Below are 24,044 nucleotides of genomic sequence, written 5' to 3'. Positions count from 1 at the left end.
GTTCCCTTTAGTCGGCCCCGTGCGGTGTGCAATATTCACTAAAGGCAGCGGACCCAATGTCTCTTGGCCAAACAAGTCATGGAGGAGCTTGGTTACATATGCAGTCGGTTTCCCTTGTTCCACTCCTTCTTTCAGTCCAAAAATTCTAATATTAAATTTACGACCATGGTTCTCAGGCGCCTCCTTTTTCTGCATCAGCTTTTCATTTCGAGTTTTAAGCAGTTTGAAGTCGTTCTCCAGTTGGGCCAAACAGATCTCAGTTCCTTTGGCTGATTCCTCCAAGTCTTTGATTTTATTGGCGCTGTCCGACACTGCATCTTGAAGCTTGGATAAAGAGTCCTGTATTGGTTTCAACTTATCATGTAGTGCAGAGGAAATGTCCTCGCGAACGATTTCTCTGATAAGTTTCCCAAGCAATTCTGGATCCATCAAGGTACTGCGTGTGGTCGACATCTGCGGAGTTGGACAAACAATGGCGTGGCCTGACGTGATTAGTCCAGGCATGTAGCACAAGCCAGATGCACACGGAGATTGTCTTCGATATTATCCTTTTAACACACTTTATTTGATACTACAAGAACCTTCTGAAAAAGTAACTTATGTAATTTCGAGGAATACTTAGGTGCGAGCTAGACGCCTTCACAGCATGCCACCGGAAGCCATCTGTAATGTAGTTTGATAGAGTACAGGTATAGAGGAGTGATGTAGTTTGTTCGATGTTGTTCGACTGACTAACCTGAATTTACCTCTTCCCCAAGGTGCCATGAGGAAAAAACCCCACCACTGGTTCTTCCCAGGTGTGTGGATGATGTGCCTACCTGTTCAAAAGCCAGGGAGCTTTTGTGCAGGCCATGGCCGACCTGAGTCTGGCGGCCTCAGTTGCCACCGTGGCGTTCTTGAACATTCTCCAGGCAAAGTCCCATTCCTGCACGCCGCCGGAGGCTATGGCACTGCAGTACACTGTGGTCTTCAGGTTGGGATGGATCCTGCTCAACACCATGTCAAACATCAATCAAAAAATCAATAACAAATAGTAATAATAGTAGTCACTCGGATAAGAGTGTCACCTAAGAAATGTTATAACAGGGGAGTGTTGAGATAAACTCCACTGTGCTTACGGGTTGTGGCCTGGGTTTTCCATCCACTGTCTGAACCAGCCTTTGGTCAGCTCCCTACAGCCCTCCACGCCCATACTGCAGGCCATTCCAATAGCATTGATCTGGTTATATCTGACAAGGGAGATACAGGAGGAAATATGGACAAATTTACAATATAGTATAACAATATTCCATGTGGAAAAGGTAATATCGGACTAATTTTAGACTGTATTAAATTTAATTATGTCTCCAAGAGTAGTCATCAGGTGGCAAGTCACCTGTTCTTTCATAAAAAATAAATTTTCTGGTGTAAAACTTCTTACTGGTCGGTGTGTCCCGGTGGTACTTTGGTCCAATTAGCTGTTAGTGTCTTGAAGTGCTCAAAAAGAGGTTGGATTTGTTTCTTGAAGTATCCCTAAAACAAAAACATATCTGCAATAGTTTTGGAGTCCAGTCTTTTTTCACTTCCCCTTCCCCTTTTTTACACTTCTCTTTAGTCTTGTTGAGGAAACCTTTACGCCTATAGCATTGTTATTGATTTGTATTGATTTAATGTTTTGTTAGTATGTTTGTTTTTCTATACAATACTTGTGAAGCAAGGGTTAGGGTTAGTGAAGAAAAGTACTATAGAAAAGTGAGTTTATAACTGTTATTATTAGTAGTAGTAGTAGTAGTAGTAGTCGTAGTAGTACTAGGAGTAGTAGTGGAAGTAGTATATGTAGTGATAAGAGATAATAACAGCAATAATAATGGTAATAGTGGTATTATAAGTAGTATTAATCTTAATATTACTATGAGTATTAGTATTAATTTTAGTATTGGTAGCGGTGCTGGTGTTTATTACAGTATTACAGTGTCAGTATCAGTAATATCTGTATTAGTATTAGTATTAGCATTAGTATCAGTATTAGTATTAGTAGCATTAGTATTGATACCAGTATCATCATTAGTATCAGTATAAGTATTGGTATAAGTACTGGCATTAATATTAATATTAATAGTGCTATTAGTATTAGTATCAGTATTACTATTAGCAGTAGTGGTATTAGTTTTACTATCAGTATCATTATCAGTAACAGAATTGGCCTCAGTATCAGTATCAGTGCTGCAGCACTGACCTGCAAAGCGCCGTACACCTCGGTGCGGTCAAACATGACGATGTAGTAGTTGAGGTTTCTCAGCGCTGACTCCCAGGGGACATAGTCTCTCTCATTGAACAGGAACTTTGTGGTTCTCAGGGCCAATGTTGTGTTGATTATTTTGGCTCTACAGAGAGGAACAAATCATTCACATGCTTTACACACACTACCAAGTCGTGGAAGAGGTAATGTGTGCGAGGGTGTGAGAAAATGTTTTCACCTGGCCAGGTTGAAGGCATCATCCACGATCTGTGCTCTGTTGATGATTGGTATAGCCTGAAGGAGATGAAGAGGATTAGTGAGCCTCTTACCACTCACACATACCACACATTTAATTTATTTGTGTTTACAATACAAACTAGAGTTGTATGGTGATATTGATACCGGAGCACAGAAACAGACAGGAGTCTGACCTATATTGTGGTCAATTAAGTACATGACAGATAAAATGACAAGACATGGCTCCTGCATGTCTCCATATGCCTGATAGCTGATGTTCGCTTGGAGCCAAATGGCCTTGTAGCAGGAACTTCAGGCACATCCTGAAACTAGGTCAACTTTGGTCAACTAACAACACCACAGTGTAACTACAATTCCACACTAGTGTAAAGAGTAAACAGTTTCACACATTCACACTGGGAGCTGCCCAGTACAGCCACAGTCTTCTACTGTTGGATACTGAGCAGCTCTACTGGAGCAGATAGTAGTGAAGTGATTTGCTCAAGGGCACCTCAACAGTAGATGTTAACAGAGAGCGTTTTTTATTCACTTTCCTCACCCAGATTTTTCCAGCCGGTCCAGGATTCAAAGCGACACCCTACTAGCAACCTACAGGCCCATCGCATATTAACTAAATTACAAAACAAAATTAATTTTAGCAGAACACTGTCTGACCAGGGTCAAAACACACACACACACACACATAACCAAAACCATCTGGTGGCTTCGCTATCTGTATATACCTCACAACCACACACAAACTTGGAGCAAACAGAGCAGCTGCTGATTCAGCAAAAACTCAGGATACGTTTTTTTGTTTTGTTTTTTTCATTATTATCATGCATACAATCAGGCTGGCTGCAGGTTTCAGAAAGCCAAATTTAATGCTACCTGGAATTGAATTTAAGACCAATGTAAAATCCAAAATAAAGAAACAAAGCTGGCAAAGCCAGCCTATTACTGATTGAACATAACTAATGAAAGCTCTGAAACTATACATGAGCAGAATAAGATAAACGACAATAGGAAAAGATTTGTTAAGAGACATGAAGTCCAGTTGTGTTTAGTAAAGTAGGTAGGATGCATACTGTACTACTAACCCTGTTCTGTATTAATCTAAGAGTGGAGATGAAGCACAAAGAAACCTGTCAATACAAACAATCTCTAATAGGGATTGAAGACATTGTAATATTTTTTAAAACCTTAAATTTAGATAATTTAAGACTTCTTCTGACATTTTAAGGGCCCACAGATACCCTCAAAATTAATGTAATATTCTTGCATTTACATTGTAATTAAAAACATTAGCATTAGACAGGTGAGGAGGTGAGTGACTCACCTGATGGTTGGTGTTGAGCAGGTGGAGGAGACGCTCCCAGTTGTCAGGGTCATAGTTCACCCTGAAGTATCCAGACACATTGGTGTTGGCCAGCACCCAGTCCTCTCCTGATGCTCTCATTGGACTATGGGTGTCTGGTAAAAACATCATACCCTGTGTATTAATAAATTGCACTGTCCTGGCATCCATGTTTCTGTGTCTATCTCAAGTTTGTACAGTAGTTGACATAATTACAGATTGCAGAATGATCTTGCTGGTCAAATCATCAGTAATAATAGAGGCTCACATCAGTGACGGACCAGCACTGGTTTAAATCCCCAGACCACAGCGGGTGTTAACATGACTGTACCTGTGTTTTGAAGGAGCCAGTACTGCTCCTGCTCCACGCCTCTCTTCATCCATTTAATTGGCACAAACCAGGTGTAACTGGACAGAAACACAGAAAAAGACAGATGACTAAACGTAAAAGTTGAATGGTGATGCTGGTTTTAACAAGCATACATTTTATATATATACTATATCTAGGGTTTAATTCCAAAACATTATACATCCATTTTGGCAAGACTTTGCTTCAGTCAGGACTTTGAACCCCCAGGTCTGAAGACTCCTCATAACAGCAAGCCACAGTGTGTTTGCTTTCATGCCAGCTATTGCTTTGTGAAAGTAGGAGTCAGTTTTTCCAAATGGAAGATATTGTTTTTGGAATTAAACTCTTCATATATCCTGTACATGGAACTTACAGGATAAGGTAAAACTGATTCCTACTTGAACTGAGAGGGCCGGTCCACTACAGATTCTGGGTCCAGCAGGAAGTGTTTCTGGGTGATATCTCCTGTCCGGGTGTCGATGGTCACCACCGGGAACCCCATCTGGAGAGTCCAGCGGTTCATGATGTCGTGGATGGTGTGTGGAAGGTGCATACCTGGTGTGTTTTCTACTGTCTGGCAACAGAGACGGCAGGCAGATATGAACATACACACACACACACCAACAGCATTCATATTCCTTATAAAATAATGAACTCGAGTCGCTGTTGAAAGTTGTGTCTGTTAAGTTTGTTTGTCATCAAACCAACCTGTTGGAGATGGTCCCATAGATCTGTATACACTGTGTTGCTGAAGGCAAACTTATTCAGGTAAGACTGAGGAGAGAAAGTAGTGAGAAACACCAGGCCAGCCATCAGTAACAGTGTTAGGGAATGCATACAATATACATTTTATTTGTAAATGAAAAGTAGTTCCTGACTGACGAAAGCGGCACTTTTTAAAATCAATGCACATGCTCAGAAAGCCCTCAACCTGAACGGTTGGGTCTGTTTAGATCAGAAGTCTTGCCTTACATAGCACTTCAACTACACTGAAAGTAGTCCATGGAGTAAGCTAGCTTTATCATTCCACAATTCATCCCACCTCCTGAGCTACCGATAAACAACAAGCTAGTTTGGTCTCTGCTACGCTGCTGTTTTCAAACATTAGGATAATTATGTAAAATATAAAAGGAAAACGCTAAAAGCAAAAGGAATTTGCTTTTAGCGGAGAGAAGCCAATCTGGAAACTGAGACTAACTTTCACCAACACCAGAGGAATCATTTAAGCATTATTTCTCATGTATTTAAAATAATACTCTGAAATATTTTTTATCTAAAAGGATTCAGGGGAATGCATTTCACACACGCATACACACAACAGGTAGGCAAGCAGCAGACAGGTAGTCAGTGACCATCTGACGCATTTAGCATTTTTGGTCATACCCACACAGACCATCACCACCACAAGTGCACACACACAACTCACACACCACAGTAGCAGTCATATAGTAATAGAGTGATGATGTCTTCAGAGTTAATACTCACACTGACTCCTCTGGCAAACACAGGCTCAGTCAGGAACTCAGACAGCATCATCAGCACCGCCGCCCCCTGGGAACAGCACAAACACACAGAAACTCATTAGTCTGAACTTCTCATCAGAGCAAAGAATCTTGCATTCAATCCAAGGCTGATATTACATTTTTTTGGCCTGTTGATACATATGCTTAGAATAGAAATGAAAACATTTTGTATTGCGGTGGTTCTCAAAACATGATTTTTGGGCATCGAGAGATGATGGAAAGTGAAAATCATATATTTGCACTGTAAATATGTATTAATAATAGAAAACATAATTTTGATTCAAAGTGCTCCATTCTCACAAGGAGGCATCGCCTTGTTTTGGGGGGTTGCAGGCCACCAAGGTTGAGAGCCAGTGTTATACTGTGTAAGAGCAACTTATTGAAAAAAATGTGACAGTTGTGATGGTTCATCAGATGAAGTAAATCATGAAGATTCCTTACTCCCCAAAGTAAATGAAGAGTTCTGTTACAAAATGATATGTATAGAATATATATATGGGGGAAACATCATTGATAAGATCCAGTATCAGATCCTGTATGAAACCCTATTAGAGGATCAGACCTTGCTGTAGGAGATGGTGTTGAACATCTCGCTGATCTGGGCAGGATCATTGACCTCCTCCTCTTGGCGGGACAGTGGGTGGGAGGAGGCCAGGGCGTCCACAGCAAACACCTTGTGGACTTCATAGAGAATGATCTGCTCTTTCTGTAGCCGAGCAGAGAGATGAGTAAGAACCAGTCTGCTAAACCAACATGTCAGTATAGGCTACTGCCACACTGCCAGAGGAAATATGATTACAAAATCCCCTACCTCTCTCATACTACACGGTGTCCATCATGAACATAAAGATTGAAACATACATGTTTGATTAGGTGTAGCCTCGCTGTTACAGTCTCTTAAAGGTACAGCCATTATTCTTACAATGTCCCAGGTGGGCTCGGCATGGTCAGCTCCCAGGTATTCCACATAGGAGGCGAAGCCCTCGTTTAACCACAGGTCATTCCACCACCTCAGAGTCACCAAGTTCCCAAACCACTGGAGAACACAACACACCCAGAGACAGGTAAGGAAACACACCAGGAGACAGGCAGGGAAACCAGTCACATTTCGCTGGGGCGGAGCCTGGCATTGGTGCTCACTGTTTTTATGCTGCCATAGGAACAAGGCAGCTGCTACAGTTAGCTAGCTAGCAAAACAAAACTTTACAAAGGTTTACAGAGGTTTAAACAATGTGCAGCGGCCCACAGAGTTTTCATCCAGTTTCATCTCGTTCATTTAATTTACCCATAGAGTGTGTATTAACTCAAATTTACTCTGAGAAGTTGCTAGTGTTGTAGCTAATCTAGCGATGTAAACTTGTTCTTGTTCCCAGGCAGAATGAGGGAAGTCTCAATGTTAACTTCAAATGAGCAAAAGCTGTGGAGGAAGCACATTTGGTATGTAGCCTACCCTTTTTGCTTGTAGCTACAGGTCTTACCACCTCTAAATTGTGCCAGTGTGTCACCACATGCCATATGGTGATGTCATACAGGATGTGATGTCAGTGGTTTGACAGAAATGTGGTAGCTTACCATGTGGGCCAGTTCGTGGGAGATGACAGTGACAACCCTCTCTTTGTTTCCAGTGGAGGAGATGATGGGGTCGTACAGCAGGGCCGTCTCCCTGTACGTCACCAGGCCCCAGTTCTCCATTGCACCAGCGTGGAAGTCAGGCAGGGCTATCTGATCTGGAGAGGACAAGGACATCAGGAAGTCAAATTCAAGTGCCCGAGAAATGGACCGCTAAGGCTAAAAATATAGCCCCAATGCGATCCATTAACTCTTGGATAGATAGAGCGTCACACCACACCATTAAAATATTTGGCAGTTTAATGTTTTGCTTATTGCCATTATATACTTTTTTCTGCATCATCTTTTTACTGGTAAATTTGGCATACACCTGATACACCTGATCCACCCATCCACCATTCGTTCAAGTTTGTACAAACATGCAGACTTGAATGAGTGCTCCAGTGTCTTATTTCAGATAATCGACATGAGGCGGGACAAGCACTGGCGCATATTTATTTATAAGGCCCTGATTGGAAGATTACCTCCTTATATTACATATCTGGAGCACTGGGCCCTACCAGACTCATTCTTCCTAGAGTCAATTCTGAAACTGCTTTTAGCTCCTGCTTTTGCAAAACCTGTTAAAATCTGAAACACCGATACCTGTTTAGTGACTCATCTAGTCTCAAGATGTGTCTAACTGTACCTGTTTAAATAGCCTGTTGATACCTGTTCTTTACCTTCGACTTTGATTGTGGATTGTGTATGTTTTTAATTGCTCACTGTAATTCTTGGCACCATTGTCACTGAGGAACCCATCCTCAATGTGTCTCCCGAGATTTAAATAATGGTTGACTGAAAATCGTGCCCAGGTAAAATACAGTAGCTTTGAGAACCATTCTAGGGTCAGAGTAATATTTGTTCCATCTACTGTCTGGGTGCTGTGACCTAGTCTGACCCTTGACCTTATATTGGTTGCTTGTAATGTTGGTGATCTAGCAATCGAAGCATATTCTACTGTTGTGCTCTTTGGAAGTCTCTCTGCATAAGAATACTAAAAGGTAAATGTGCAAAGCCTGAGACACAGTGAACACAAGCTGTAGAACTTCCCAAATGCAAAGCCTGAATGCTAGCACAGTGAGATTATGGAAATGTAATTCATTTTAGTTTTTCATTGGCAAACGTTTGCCAGTGATCTTGATGCAGAGTTATCCTACCTGACTTGGAGAGGGGATATGTTGCGTTGTAGTAGCGCTCATAGAATTTAAGAATGGGTCCTGTAACATTGAGAGCATAGGCACCCTGCCCATCATCAATGGCTTTCCTTCGAGCCCAGATTCGAACCTGCAAAGAATGTAGAAGCTTTGAGTCAGCACTAACTGAACAAAAAATCCCTTCCTCAGCTCTTATTTTATTTCTTTTTTTTTTTCTCTCTGATATGATCATTCTGGGGTTACAGGATACTTTACTGTGACCTCTGACCCTTGTCATCCATAATATTGGTTGCTTGAATTGAATTGAATTCTGCAGTTGACCTCATTGCAAGTTACTCTGGATAAGAGAGTCAGCTAAATGTCTAAAATATGAAATGTAATGTTAGAAACTAAAACTGTATTTTGCAGTCAGATTTTAAAATGGTGTAATGCTGTTACAAAACTGCTTTCTTACCATCACATTGTTGTCTTGGGTTGATTCAATGTAAGCAAAGTCGCTGACGATGAACGCCAGCAGATATGTGGACATTCTCTCCGTGGGCTCAAATGTGGTCTTTCTGACAGCAACGCCATCAATGACAGAGTCGGCAACATCTGGAGAGGAAGAGGGAAGAGTTGCACTCAGAGTCTCTGTTAGCATTAACAGCATTTAGTTGTTGATTTTCTCATGACATGTTGCCTAAGTTATTCATTATTTACAGTCAACATCTCTCTCACACACACACAAACACAGAGGTCTCATATCTCAGAATTTGTGATGTCTTTGTTCTCTCTTGTTCTTTTCTCTATTTGTGCCCTTTGTTGCTGTGTAATGCAATGTTTGCTCAAATTTGAATTTACTTGTCAGGAATTACTCACAGTACATTAACCACTGCCAACGTCACTGCACTCCTCACTCTATCTGAGCCGGTTTCAACATGCCCTGAACATTGACTTCAAGCTGACATTCATGAGCTTCGTTTTATTTAACATCTTGTATTATCCACCATTTGTGTAGGCCTACTTTGTGTTGCAATTATTTACTGTATTATCTTCAATATGTGTATTTGTTCTATTCTTATCTTTATCTTATTATTTGCTTCTACATTGACCCGGTTTCCCCCACAAAAGTTTCATCTAATTGAATCTAAGGTGATTGAATCTAATGTAATCTGCTTCCACTGAGTGTAAAAGGAATTAAAAGGGACTCCTTGATTCTGAAACCGACCGATGTCCCTGCTGTTGGACAGAGCCACGGTGTCCTGGTCGTGGATGAGGGTGATGTTGAAGACGGATTTCATTGCTGGCTCGTCAAAGCAGGGGAAGGCTTTCCTGGCGTACGTCGCCTGCATCTGCGAGGTAGCGACAACTCTGGAAAATGTCCCAATTAAACATTAACACAGAATCAACATTAATCCAACGACACATACTCCAAAGTCCCAACAGGAGGAACAGTGTAACCATGAAAATTAACTGCCTCTAAAGAGGAGAATCACGGTGCACTGTGTAAACATTCACAAGCAAGGCATGTGAGTTTAAAACATATTCTAAAAAATATTATTTTTCTTAGCCTTAGATTTAGTTTTAGTTTTATTCTTTTGCTACGTGTGAAAGATTGCTTACTTCTTCACACCGTCGTCCATGTATTCGCTCCTATAGAAGCCCTCCAGGTCGTCTGCCAGCTCCCCCTGGAACTCAGTGTAAAGAACGTAGGACCTTCCTATGGCTAGTCTGCCATTCAGCTGAAGAACCAGATACTCCGTCTTCACCACCAGCCAAGACTTCTGTATGCCGGGCGCGACCGCTCCGTCCAGGCCGCTCAGCTTGGCGTGGTGTCCCTGGAAGGTGGTGAGGTTCAGCTTGATGGAGTGGATGAGGATGAGGTCGGTTTCCTTCTCGCATCTGAAGACCACCGCCGAGCGTCCGCTGAAGACGTACAGGCCGCCGGCGTCGGGCTCCAGCCGAGGCCACAGGGTCACATTGTAGGAGACGGGAGAGAGGGAGTCAGGGAGTCTGTAGCGCTCCCAGGGCTCCTTAGGGGTGGAAGGGGTGGTGGAGGAGAAGGAGGTGGTAGAGGGTGTAGGCATGGTGGTGCTGCCTGCTGCTCCATCTCCAGGCCTCCTTTGGTTTCTAGCCTTCTCCTGGTCATAGACTACGGACAGAGCTATGATGGTAGCCACAGCGACAGCCGCCAGGATGATCCCCACCAGGCCCAGGTTTTTACTGATGTAGTAGCCTTTCCCCATGGCCGATACAGGAGGTCAGAGCAGAAATCTGAGGGATCTCAGTTTGTGTTCTTTCAAGGCAGCAGGTCTCTTCCCTGCTCTGTTAATGGCTGAGCTATTAACATGGCAAAAAACACATTTCCATAACACCTAAGGAGAGATGGAAAGATGGAAAGACCTCAGTCATCCAGTTCGCAGCTCAGCAATTCTCAGATTCCTAAATGTCAAGTACTGGTGCACAGTACAATCTAAAGGCCATGTTCCAAATTGTCATTAATGTTTCATTGTTAAAAGCACCGTGTGTAGCAATTTAACATCAATAAATTATTACCACATTGATTTTGAAACATTTGTATAATGACCATAAAACAAACAAGACCATCAACAAGACACCAATAAGACCTAGGCAGCCTCTACAACTGCTGGATTGCTTTAGAACACAAAGGGATACTACAGAACACAACAGGGTGAGGACGAGGAGTGGAGCTAGAATATTCAAAGGTTATGGTAATGGCAGATGGTGGAAGAAGTGAAAGGGCAATGGACAAATCACTTCCAACATGTTTAACCTCTTCAGTAAAGTGAAAGACATGAACCAGGGGGAGGGGACAAATAGCAACAACATCCTCTTTGCAACAGGGAGAAACTGGGGTATGAGAAATTTGGTCTTAAATGAACACTAATATTAACAGTACCACTGGCGAGAGATAGAGACTACCAATCATCTCATTTGTTAACGGTGATTATACAAAGTATCATAATTAATATGACAATGATATATGTTTAAAAATGCTACAAGCAAAACCTTGAACCAAGAAGTGCTTCTCTGGGTATCGCACTTGGGGCCATACAGTATTTAATAAGTGTTTCTGGTGCCGTTGCACACGTCAAAGTGCCAATTCTGATCTACTAAACTGTCCGCACAAGCATTTTGTGTTGGAATGGGGTAGACATGTGACAGGAAAGTTTTAGCACATTTGACCCAATTAATATGTCTGCTGAGGAGTGGCAATGGTAGAGCGCACAAATGGAAGAGATTATTGAAATTGATTATTTGTTTTTATTGTATGATTGCTGTTGAGGGGGGCTAAATTATGGATTCTGGCAGTTTTGATTCTCTGGGTTCTGTTTACTTTATTGATATGTTTATACATTGCTTTGCTTGTTAAGTCAGAATGCTGTGGGATGTTCACTGCGAGGGGACTGTATTCACTGACTGATCTCAGATCTCCACCTCTGGTTGATAAGCTAGGTTGATCTATGTATTGGTAAGTGTGAGGAAGTTGAAGTGACTCACCTGCTGTCAATTCTCTCATCTAGGTAGGGAGTCTTATCTCAATGAGCAGTGTGTTTGATCTCCATAGAACACTGATGAAAGCATGAACTTTGACGTCTAACATTGACGTTTAACCCTTTGTTTTTTGTTGATGCACTTGCACCCTTAATTTTGTCCCTATGCATTTGTGTTAATGAATTGATTATTTTGGCTACATGTTTGTCCATTACATTTCATTTGAAAGTCAATTCTGTCACGGTAGTTAAAGGGTGTGTCTAGATTTTTCTAGACACACCGAACATCTAAAGCTAACAGAATGGTGGGGAACAACAGCTAAATCTGTTTTAATAGATAACAGAGAAACTGCCTGAACAATAAGATGCATCCACCAATCAGGAGCATGTGTGTAAGAGATGGTAGCCAATAGGAGACTGAATAGACATGACCATATCTGGATGATTGAATAATAATAATGTAATCACTTCTGTAGACATGAAAGAACAATTCAATTAAAACAAAGAGCTTTGATCACTGGGGGATCAACGGGACTTTATAGACTATTGTTAATTCCCTTAGCAATAGCAGTATTTACAACTGATATGTTTGAGTTTAACCCTCGATAATCTTTAATCACTGCTGTCCAACACTTTTTATGTAGTCCAGGCTCATATAACCTACTGGAAGAACATAAATGTTCATCATATCTCATATCTCATCATATTGGAAGAGATTCAATAAAACAAGGTCCATAAATGTTATAATGGATAATCTGCAGTTCTTGCATCTAGCTGTAGAGAGTAGAAGGCTGGAATTTATTCATAATGAATTCTGAGTACTGATATAAGAATGACAGGTCAGGGGAAAGAAACGTTCACACTTCCCTATGAAGTAATATTAAGCAACCAAAGTCAGTAGAATTGAATCACAGTGTCTCCATAGCTTCAAATGAGTTTGAAAGAAGGAACAAGTTGATGCTTTTCCGTAGTCGTTCCGATGGTTATCATGAACTGACTGCAACATAAATACAGCATCTTAATGCGACTGCACCAAAACTTTCCAGTGACATAATTCTCCCCTTTGAGGGACATAGACTCTATACTTCCCACTCTACATCATCAAAATCTGAATCACTTTAATTTCTGAGATCAATAATAACACCTAACATAGTAGTACAGTACATACTGAAACACAGGATAGGACCTCACGTGAAGGGACAGTGGAAGACATCACATTTACTAGCCTATTTAAAGTTACAACACCCTGACACTGAAAATTTTTTCCAGTGACATAATCCTCCCTCCCTTTTTATCTGATAGCCTGTATTTCCTCTTACTCTGCATCATCATATAATCAGCATCCAGGGAACAGAACAGAAACACCCAGAGTTATCAGTAACTGTGCTGGTTCAGCTGATAGTAAGCCCATGTGCAGTGATAATACAGTTCTAAAACACTGCAGTATAGAGCAGGGCTTTCAGGTGACGTAAACCACCATAGGTCCTCAACTCTTGGGCAGCAGTTGTGAACAGCTGCTTGTATATCTAAACGTGCATCTTGGTTCATTTCGGTGTTATTTTTGACCGGGAAGCGAGTGTTTCACCACTGATGAATCTGAGCAATTTTGTGTTTAGATGACAGCTTATTAGCTAGCTAACATAGTAGCCTCAATTAATTATCATGCTCTTGTGATAAACACATCTGATTTGCACACCAGTTAACCTACAAGACAATATCGTTTTACATAGGCTAAGCAGCTTCTTATGCTAATGAGCTACCGCTCTGATTGGCTGGCCGTTCTGGAGGGCCTGCCCCCTCTTCCTTTGGAGAGAGTAAACTAACAACAGTACATTAGCATAATGGCTGCCGCTCCAAGACCGTACATGTTCGAGCCCGACTCAGATCGTGAGTATGAAGACATTTTGGAGGAAAAAGTTCAACAGCGCAGGTCACAGCAAGATGTGAAGATGTAAATCTGAATCCCAATGAATTCTAACAATGCAGCCTTTGTATCCCAACAAACTGGGCAGGTAAACGGTTGGCCAGAAGGGATTTCAGCCTACTCTCAGGCAGTTGGCGAGAGAGGCCAAGTGAGGTGTAGCAGTGATAAGACATGCTTGAGACTATACAAACATTTTATGATGAAGCAGGGACCTGCAGAGCAAAGATCAATTAGCCCTTAAGGCGTTAAAAATTTGACATACAACTTTATCTACTAACATATCCAAGTTAGTAGATAAACTCATGGGATCCCAAACTCACATCAGCTATGTGAGTTTGGGATCCCATAAGGCCTGAGCATCTGGATATAATGGACTTGATTAAATCCACCGCAGCCTAAGACCACACAAACGTAAGCCATTCTAAAGGATTGCTCTCTAATATGAAACACACTAGACCCAGTCAGCAGTGCTTCTGCCAGGCCATGCCAAACGGAGGAAGGCATCTACAGTTAATTTCTCAACAGGTATTTTCTGCATTTGGAAAATGTTAAGATATCAGTTGAAATACACTAAGTTCCCAGACACTAATTTGCTGCTGTCGTAATGCTCATTTACAAATAATTACTAACTATAATTACTTCCTAAAAATGATTGCGATAATGATCATCTTAAATCATAATCATAACGGAATGTTCCTTCTATCGTTGAGCTGTGGTGGGCTGTATTGCTATCAGACCTTGAGGAAATAAATGTGAAATAAATATAAAAAGAATCATTACATTTTAGCCAAAATGTCTCAATATTAGGTGACTAATGTTTAGAATAAGGCTTGTGTCAGCATAAAAAAATAAGGTTTAGTGCAACAACCTTTTCTTAAATCTGAATCTTACCACTGACCACCAACGGCTGCAAAACACAAAGGTAAACGCTGACATGTCCATATGTGTCATTTTATGATGACTAAACTATGACTTGTGACTCCATAGCAAAGGTTCTGTTCTAGGTGCGGTGTATACAAACAGTCAAAGATTAATTATGTCACAGTTGAAACATGATAAAACTGTTGAAATAGTAAATGCGTGAAAACAATAGAATAGATTCAGCATTCCAGCTGGGTAATGGTTTCTTATGTCCTGACTGTCACTGTAGACCAACTTAACATGAGATCCGAGCAAAACAAAAACCACTAGCACTGGCCCTGTGCCAGTAGAAAGGGGAGTAATCCTGTGAATGGGAATGTTTTTCTTGGGGTCCAAAAGTCACATATTTGAAGTGAAGAAATGGCAACAAGAAGACCATGTGACCACCCTGTTGTGTTTGCCATCCTAAAGTAAATTTTATTATGGCTATCGTGAAGAAACATTTGATTACTATTACAGACACTCTCATTTTACTTATATCCCTCATTCCCTCTTTTACTCTTTGTTCTCCAAACTAAACCTCTATCCTTTGACCCAATTAGGTTAGGGATCAGTAAAGTTCATCTTATCTTAAACACGTGCAGAAACACCTTGTCACAACCTCAACTTGCACATGAACCTGTGGCCTTCACTATGAATGCCATGTGGTAACCATTACCAGCTCAACGCTAGCCAGATAAACTCTGGCCAGTGTGTTAGTGGCCCAGCTGAAGGAGCTGCAGAGTTTACATCCAGCAGATCCCGTGCTGGATGTCAGCTTCCCAGAACGGATGACAGATGACGATAAACCTCACATAGAGCCAAGCAGTCCTAATGGTCAGAGTGGGACTGAAGGACAGGATGAATTACTTCCTACTCAATAAGCATTTGACAAGCACTCCATTTACAATATGCATACCATTTCAAGGTGTGGTTACTCGTAGATTATTATATTATTTACTATATTTACTTTTAATCGGATGGTATGAAACGGAGAGTGAAAGAGGAAGGCAGAGAAAAGTAACAGTCATGAACCGGATTTGCGACTTTATAACTTGGTACTGATTCATGCCAACCTATCCCAGACTTTGTTATGCTGTCACTGTTTCCATACACTCTGCTTACAAAACTATAACTCACTGTGGATGTAATAAACCATATTTACTGAAGTCGGTGCTCAGTCACAACCCTGAGAACCCCACAGCCACTTCTCTCTGCGGACCCATTTCTAAGAAACCTCCTTTTGTGTAAAAGCAGCAGGGAAATATTGCACCAGATGGGAAATAACGCTGTAACACACAGGCAGCTCCAGTGTCTGATACGTTTACATCAACTTTGCCACGGCAAGCTGAAACATACAAAGCATGCAACGTGGCAATTAAGCCACTTTTGACGCTGTGTAGTGGATAAACACAAACTTCTCAAATATCAGATAAAGGAGAAAACACTACATACCAAACCCTCTGCAGCTGGATGTGCACTACAGGCACTGTGTTAAGTCTGTGCGAGACGTGGAGGTTGAGCTGGAATGATCCTGGCTGATGGGAAACACTCCTTCTCCATCTGTGAGGGCGGAGGTGGGAGGTGGTGAAAGCTGCCACAGGTTTTCCTAGAGGAGCGATGTTGGGAGGGGGGGGAAATCCCTCCAGTTCCACAAAAACCTTCCCTGCATTAGTGGGAGGGGGGTTGAAAGAATGCGCCTGTATCAACAAAACTGTGAACTCATTGTGGCTAAGCATGGGACTAAACAGAAGGAACCCGGCTCAGAAGATGCTTGGCGGTACAAAATGTACAGATGGTTTTGGTAGCGGAGGTTCACATGATGCTGGCCAACCACAGCTGGGTGACTCAGACGCAGAAACATCATGACTTTGACATAATCCAGGTTGTAAAGGAGGAGCCGGTGCATGATAAAAACACAAATCAATCTCACAGGGGTCTGTCTTTTCATTTATTTAATTTACATTGGTGAGGAATGTCTTTGACACTGATTGATTTCCCCCTTCAGAGAACGCTACCCCTTCTATCTGACTGCTAGGTACAGTTGATAAGACACAAACACACTTCATATAAACATTTAGAGATCATTTAGAGATCCAAAAGGTCAAAGTTAGCATTCTGCTTCTCTTAAGAGTAGATGTTGGCAAGAGCCTTTCACAACACACTGAAACTTGGCTGGACCTAAAGAGCGTTTACATTTTTTGTGCTCAGCGCCCGCATTTTTGCACCCAGGAGAACAATAACATTATTCACAAGTCACAAAGAAGTTAGAAACACACATGTAATATATTACAAATGGGTTAAAGAAATCAGTTTAGCACAAATGTAGGAAGAGTCTGACCCCAGATAGTGAGAGTACGGACACTTACAACAAGAGGTACGAGATCTGAGAATATAATAGTCGGATACAGAAGCCCAGGATCATATTACAGTGAGGTCTGCAGACTCCATAAGCTCATTCCAGACACAAAGGGAGGTTTTTAAAACTCAGGCAGGAAAACCAGTGATGAACTTTAGGGAGATTTGGAAAAGTTATGCAGGAAAAAAGTACAATGGGCCAACACACTTCACTGCTCATTTAGAAAGAAGAGAGGCATATTGTGCGAGAAGAAAACAAACAACTCTACATGGAGAAATAGAAAACGAAACATGAAAGGAATAGCAGAATATACACGGATGTCAATATTACTCTTTATGCTTCATAGCATCAAACTTTACAATGTTGTGCAAATCCCAAAACTGGAGTAATCTGTAACTTGAATACAGTAGAACTCAAAAATAATCCACAGCTCATCTCCCGTACATGTAAAAACATTGGGTTGGGGGGGAATGGCGGCGAGAATAAGCTGCTGCGGTTCCATAGTACATATATAAAAACATCAGTGTGCTCCGTGTTAATAGCAGAGCTGGTTGGAGGGGAGCTGCAGGGAAACAAAGCCATCAGTAGTACATCGGCCCTGCAGAGTTCAGCCGGGACGCCGCCCTCCGTCCGCTCAGAACGGGGAGAGGCTCGGCACTTTGATATTGATGTCTCCGATGTTGATGTTGCGGGGAATCTCCGGGAGGTTCATGTTCTTCACGGCAGAGACGGCGCGGGCCGGTGCCGCCGACAGCCCTCCCTGTCCGAACAAAAGAGAACAATATCATCACAACATCACACATCTTTCATTACCTGTTGCATAACAGAGGTGAAAACTGTGCAGTGTGATGAAAATCAAAGAGGACACACACCAAGTTGTGAAATGAACACCGGCCCCATGCTGGCCAATTGTGGTTGCAGCTAGTAAGCTACACTGTCTAGTGGTAACCAGGCTGGGAATACATTACACTGTCTACTAAATACTGGTAACCAGGATGGGAAATTCAGAGTCCTATTTGATGCTAAAGTCTAGTTTGGCAGTAAAACAGTGGAAGTGGAAGATGCATTTTGTGATGTGTCAGCCATTGTGGTGATGGATGAAAATGCATTCATGTGGCCAGCAGAGTCTGACCTCTGACTTCTCCATGCGGTTCTGCAGCTCAACCTGGGCTACGATCTCATTCATGTTGGTCTCCAGCACCATGCCTCCCATCACCACTTCCTGCAGGATGTAATGGACCTGCAGACAGAGCAGAACCCAGCGGGAAACACACAGTAAGACAACAGCAAAACCCTGTGCACCGCCGTACATGTCAACTCATTTACTGTCATCAGAAATGGCAGAAAATGTATGCTTCAATAATTAAAGTTGGATCCATTTAAAAATGTTGCCTAGTGCAGCCGTACAATTATGATGTATAGTGTTCAATAATAAATTAAAAAATTGTTGTACTGCCGGTAACACATTAACTTGATATGAACAATAAAAAGACGACTACTTCGGTAATGGTTTCCTGAGTTGACACGAGGACAAAGACGCTATAAACTCATAAAAACTGGTGATGCAGCCTGCAGTGAAGAATAATCAGCTCAGTAACTTAGACAGTGAAAACACATTTTTAGACAGAAAATAGTTGCTATTTTACTGGATGGCTTCTAAATACAACAGCAAATATAAACCAAGCTCAAGAATTAGTTCATTCAGTGTGTTCATGACATACTACGAATTTTATGTTTAAAAAAAAGACTAACTTTAAACTATCTGTTGAATATTGCGAATGTGTATGAATTACAGGGTAACCACATTCTACAGCGCTGTCCGGCCAGGAAGAGTTCTCTCTGTTAGAAAGCACAGGCCTTTCTCTGGGAGGGAGATTCCCAGGTTTCATCTCGAGGACATTCCTGTTCGGCGGATCACAGCGCCGACTTCAAACGAGTCCTCAGCCCAAACCCCTCAGCACCACATGACATCAATTTCCTGCTGGGAAAATTCAATCAAGATGGCCGTGGATGCGTCTGATCAGCCTCCAGCAACACATCTCACTGAGCTCCGGGAAGAGACAAGTAAACTCCTATGAAGCCTGAACACTGCAGTGCTTCAATTTAACACCACCTTGCTCTTAGAACCCTCTTGGCCTGCACTGTCAATCATGTATAACTGTATATCCAAATTTTAGCTTCCACAATTCAAGCCACAATATGCAACTTTCACATTAAAATAATGATACCTAAATAGGATAAATTATATATTATGTCTGTGTGTGACCCTGTGTTTGTGCCTACACCCCTGCATTTGCCTAAAATTGTCTTTTTTCGGTGATGTTCGGGACATTTTTGGACGTACAATATTTGCTGTGGGTGTGGCCAGTGGTGAGCTGATTGTGGCTACCAAGGTGACGCTAAACGTGCTGCAAGTAAGATAAGACCCTGTCAAAAACACGGGACATTGCTTTCACCACAGCGCTGGAAAACATGAGGTGGACTTCTTCAATGAGAAGAACGAACACTGTCTTAATGACGGGCAGTGATAAGAATTTATGCATTTATTTTCCTCCAGCAGTCCTCCCTAGCCTTGGCAGCAGCAGCAGCAACACTGTTACTTTTCACTGTTATCATGTTTTTCTATTGCTCATATCTATTCATTATTTGTTTGTTCTTCTTGAGAGAAGGAAGACAAATGTTAGCAATCCATTTCTTTCCCATACCCACTTTTACAATCCACTTAGCGTGTTGAAGCATATGTTTACATAATCCCATAATTGTTTAAAGTCTATTGTTGTGTATATTGTTTGATTGTTTTATTAATTTCTATCACTTTATTGCTTCTTTTGATATTCTAGTTGTGTGCTTATAAAATCTATCCTTTTCCCTGCTGAATCATAGGTAGGCAGACAGCTCATTGGATGGAACTACGTGGAGTAAAATAATGAAGTTTCCAAAAATCATCACAATATCTAGCAAAATAATAGGTATTACCATTTGGGCCATATAATAATCTAGCCCTAACCCTTCCTCCATGCTGACTATAGAGCCACACCCTCATCAGCAAGGTTGTCTGGTTTCAAACAGACAAATTTAGGCAAGGACCTAAGCCAAGGTCTGAGAATGAGCCGGAAGACGTGTCGACCAGCAGTTCAGTCTAATGCAACAGCTAATGCTCTGCTGCTAAAACAAGTGCTAAATCAAACCCCTTCCAACGCTACTGAACTCAGCAATGTCAATTAATATTTTATACTTGCAGTAGTAATGCACTGCAAAAATACTTGAACATGACCATCGATCCGAGAAGCAGAACTAGCCATCATCTGTTGGAGCCACTTCAGCAGCTTATCGAACAGACAGAACCCCAGAAAACAGCCGAAATGCGGCCTTCATCTCACCTTGTCCATGTGGAATATGAGGTCCAGCTCACAGACGTTTTCAAAGCATTTGTCCAGCGTCTCCACAAACACCTACGAGAGGGTTTACAAGGTCAAGAATCTCATTTCTCATACAAACGACCACATATGGAAGAGTGATCCTTGAAGTGACATTATCAGAAACATGATAAAGGCATATCAGCATTCCAGGCGATAACTCAGCCAAGCCCAGTTTAACCAGAACTGCAAAAACATTACAAGCAACCAAGGAGGTCAAAGGTCAAAGATTCAGCTAATACTCATGTATGATAGAAAAGAGCTAGATTAGGAAATAAGAGCTGAGGGGAGAGGTAATTTATTAATTTGTTTTTACAAGACTGGACCATTTCCAGAGCAGATAGAAGATAATACGGGAAAGGGAGATGCGATTTCACCTCAGAAAACAAGTATTAAATATCTACACAGAGTAATAAGTAGCAGCTGACCTGGATCAGGTCCAGAATGCCAAGCTCACTCTCAGACGAGTCCACACAGAAGACAAAGTAGAGGGTGGCGTAATGCCGGTAGATCAGCTTGTAGTCGGAGCCGCCAATGAGACTGCAAGCAAAAAAACAAAAAAACCTTCCGATCTAACTATATGCTGTGTTTAGTAATATTGGGACAGCAGGAATGCCATTCTTTAACCAAACAAATAAATGCATGCTCTGAAATTAGTTGTTGGGCCTACATGTATGTAAATGATCATAGGTAGATTCACACAAATTCTTCAAGAGCTTGGATATGGAAATTAAAGCTTTTTCCAACTGTAATAACACAGCATGACTCAAATTACAGCTGTGGTTTACTCCAGTGTTAACAATCACTGCCAATAAACTAGAGTCTCAAACTCCATAAACAAATCCAGTCATGTAGCAGCATATTGTCAACAGTGGTACATAGCTGGCCACTGACAAACCCTTTTGGAAATCCTTTTGATTATAAATAAAGAAATAGGCCTAGGTGCTTAATTCTTCAAATGTGAAAATGTGAATATCATCCAGAACCACAGCAGACTCTTCAGTACTTGCCTTCCCCCCTCCAAGAAGTTGCAGACATTGTCGTCCCTCTTGGACACCAAATGGAAAGTCTCCCGGATTATCTGCTGCTGCAGATCCTCCGCCTGCCAGGGAACACGTGACACAGTCTACTAAGCACTAGTAACCAGTCTGTGGCTGGTAGTCAGTCACCTCTACAGGTACCCAACCATCATTTGGGGTTCTATTACATTCTAGTTGGCTTTGTACACCGTGATCATTGGTTTTACCTAACCAACTGTTAACTTCCCACTCACAGTCAGTAGACACATAATAACAGTCTGTACTAAATCACATTTAAATGATTAAATTCTTGATAGCCAAAATACCTAGGCTATGTATTTATGTTCTTTCTACATTCAACACCAAAAAAAAACATTCAACACAGCTCCTCTAATTTCGAGAAATTAGAGAAATAATTTCTGTCATGTCACAAAGCATAGTGAGCCAACTACAGTGTCTAGCAAGCTAACAACCTCTATTCAAACTTCAACTGTGGTTTCTGAACGCTTTCATTAGCCTTGTCAGACACCCAGCAATTGACTGACTTTGATGTAACAGTAGCTTGGCACAATAGTTACTTGCTACTGTGGTTCAGGGCCAGCCTTGATCTTTAACCTTGCTTCATTGAGCTCTGTTATATAAGTATAGGTCTATAGGTCTATTATATAGCTATAGGCTGAAGTTTATGTCGGGTTACAAGCAGTGTTGCAGTCTAAACTATGACCCCCAGTCGGTGACCACCATAAGGATAACGACCATCAAAATATTTTCAGAAAAGCATCATTTATGCTTTGTTTATTTTGGCAAGACCACATCTACATCAGTTTGATACTGCTTACTATGATTTACACTATGAAAATATGTCACAAAGATTCATTTCAGCCTAAAAGGGGGTATTCTGCAAATAACGATGTGGATAAAGTGAGTTTAGGTCCAGTACACCCTTGAAACTAGCATCAGCTAACGTTAGCATCTGTGACTTTGACAAAACTGTATCTCTTCGTTAAATGTTAGACAGCCAAGACAAAAAATACAGAACGATGGGTTAGCTGCTAAGCAGTGATAATGATTATTATTTTGATGATTAAGGTGATGATAATGATGGTGGTGGCAGTACTAGCAGACAAAAGCAAGTAGGAAGCTGACTGCTAGCTAACCTAAATGAGATTGAAGTTACTGCATTAGCATTAGCCAACAGGCTAATGTTTTGAACAGCATCCCTCATAATACTCACAAAATACTGATAGAACCTGATCAGCCGCGGTTTCCCGTGGTTGTTGAATATCAAGATGGCTTTAATCATTTTTATACTCTGGTGTTTTCAATGACAATATTAAACACGCTCTAATTTAACTGGGACGACTTAGATAGCGACGGTGCTAACGGTCTCCCAGCTGCCAGAAAGGTTTTTTGGTTACATCCGGTTGCGTCTCCATTTTCAGCAGTCGACCTCTAACAAAGTCCTCAAATCATTTGTTCCGCACGGGTCATTAAAATCACGCAGACTTATTATGCGATATGTTATGAAATATGTCATGTAATATGTACATGTAATACCCACTGTGTAACATTAGTGAATGGTCAGTCAGAGAAAACTTTGCAATTGGTTGATTCCAGCAGCAGGACAAAATGAGCAATGCAGCAAAGAATTAAATCGAAAATAAATAAGACGTGACTAAATGGGCGGCATTAAACACAACTCAAATGACTATGATACAGTAGGTAGGCTGTTATGTCTTGCTATAATCTGTTTTTGTGTGTCTTGCTCTTCCTGATATCCTATATCTTTCTTCTCTATGGTTGATTGTTGATCAGTTAGATCTAGTTAGGCTCATTCTCTGTTAAGTCCTTTGAGACATGCTTGTGATAAATAGCTATATAAATAATCAAACTTGAACTTGAAGTAAAATATATGACTGGAAAAAATAAAATAAAATAAATAAATACATTTACAGCATATACACAGGGTGTACAGAACTCAAAATAAACCCAAAATTAAAAAAAAGTGGGGACAAATGCTAACTCAAACACAACTCAGCTAACATGATGCTCAGCCAATACTGTATTTTATAAATCCAAGTGTGAGAGTCTAAGCAAACCTATAATGACCTCTACTGGTAGCATAACAGTCTGCTTGTAAAATGAAACACCATTTACCTCCACATACTGCAGTGGCTAGTCTGCGGCTTGTAGCTAGTGGCTTGTGGTAAAGTCTTCACCCCAGTTGCCAAAAGAGATAAAGTGACTGATTAGCTTGACAGTGATGGAGTTGTGTCAAATCTTGTCAAAACAACAACCTCCTCTGATCTGTAGTGAGACTGGGATACACATTTTACAACACACACAGCATTCAGGTAGTAGCCATAGATCTACATGTGCTCAGTGGAATATTTGCATGTGCATGTCATTTTGTCTCTATTTGGGGTATAATGGTCCTGTGAAATTTTATCTACACCCTTCAGCTCTTTATCGACAAGTCTGTG

General features: G+C 41.3%; 2 protein-coding genes across 6 annotated transcripts; both read right to left on the bottom strand.

Annotated features, from left to right (window-relative positions):
- Positions 1–735: 735 nt before the first annotated feature.
- On the bottom strand, positions 736–16,398 carry LOC139639459 (aminopeptidase N-like). The gene is made up of 18 exons (XM_071513555.1): positions 16,223–16,398; positions 10,052–10,803; positions 9,657–9,799; positions 8,904–9,043; positions 8,453–8,579; positions 7,257–7,411; positions 6,607–6,720; positions 6,247–6,390; positions 5,647–5,712; positions 4,870–4,935; positions 4,560–4,735; positions 4,144–4,220; positions 3,795–3,928; positions 2,457–2,512; positions 2,216–2,363; positions 1,421–1,512; positions 1,119–1,229; positions 736–986 (listed from the first exon to the last, which is right to left on the bottom strand). The coding sequence occupies exons 2-18, from the start codon at positions 10,672–10,674 to the stop codon at positions 815–817; spliced, it is 2,544 nt and encodes an 847-aa protein (XP_071369656.1). The 5' UTR covers positions 10,675–10,803; positions 16,223–16,398; the 3' UTR covers positions 736–814.
- A 312-nt stretch (positions 16,399–16,710) lies between these two features.
- ap3s2 (adaptor related protein complex 3 subunit sigma 2) lies at positions 16,711–22,971 on the bottom strand. 5 transcript variants are annotated; one of them, XM_071513557.1, is made up of 6 exons: positions 22,796–22,971; positions 21,553–21,644; positions 20,971–21,082; positions 20,507–20,578; positions 18,259–18,366; positions 16,711–17,886 (listed from the first exon to the last, which is right to left on the bottom strand). In XM_071513557.1, exons 1-6 carry the CDS (start codon positions 22,862–22,864, stop codon positions 17,761–17,763), a joined length of 579 nt encoding a protein of 192 aa, XP_071369658.1. In that variant the 5' UTR covers positions 22,865–22,971; the 3' UTR covers positions 16,711–17,760. The 5 variants fall into 5 exon arrangements, with proteins under 5 accessions (XP_071369658.1, XP_071369660.1, XP_071369659.1 ...); XM_071513559.1 differs by lacking the exon at positions 18,259–18,366; XM_071513558.1 differs by lacking the exon at positions 20,507–20,578.
- Positions 22,972–24,044: the final 1,073 nt, after the last annotated feature.

This window comes from Centroberyx affinis, unplaced genomic scaffold (genome assembly GCF_046629955.1).
Source record: "Centroberyx affinis isolate AG114_WGS23_722 - 3 ecotype Tasmania unplaced genomic scaffold, CSIRO-AGI_Caff_v1 ptg007319l_1, whole genome shotgun sequence".
In the NCBI taxonomy this organism is placed as follows: Eukaryota; Metazoa; Chordata; class Actinopteri; order Beryciformes; family Berycidae; genus Centroberyx; species Centroberyx affinis.
Note: the sequence above shows the minus strand (reverse complement) of the source record. Positions and strands in the feature narration are given on the sequence as shown.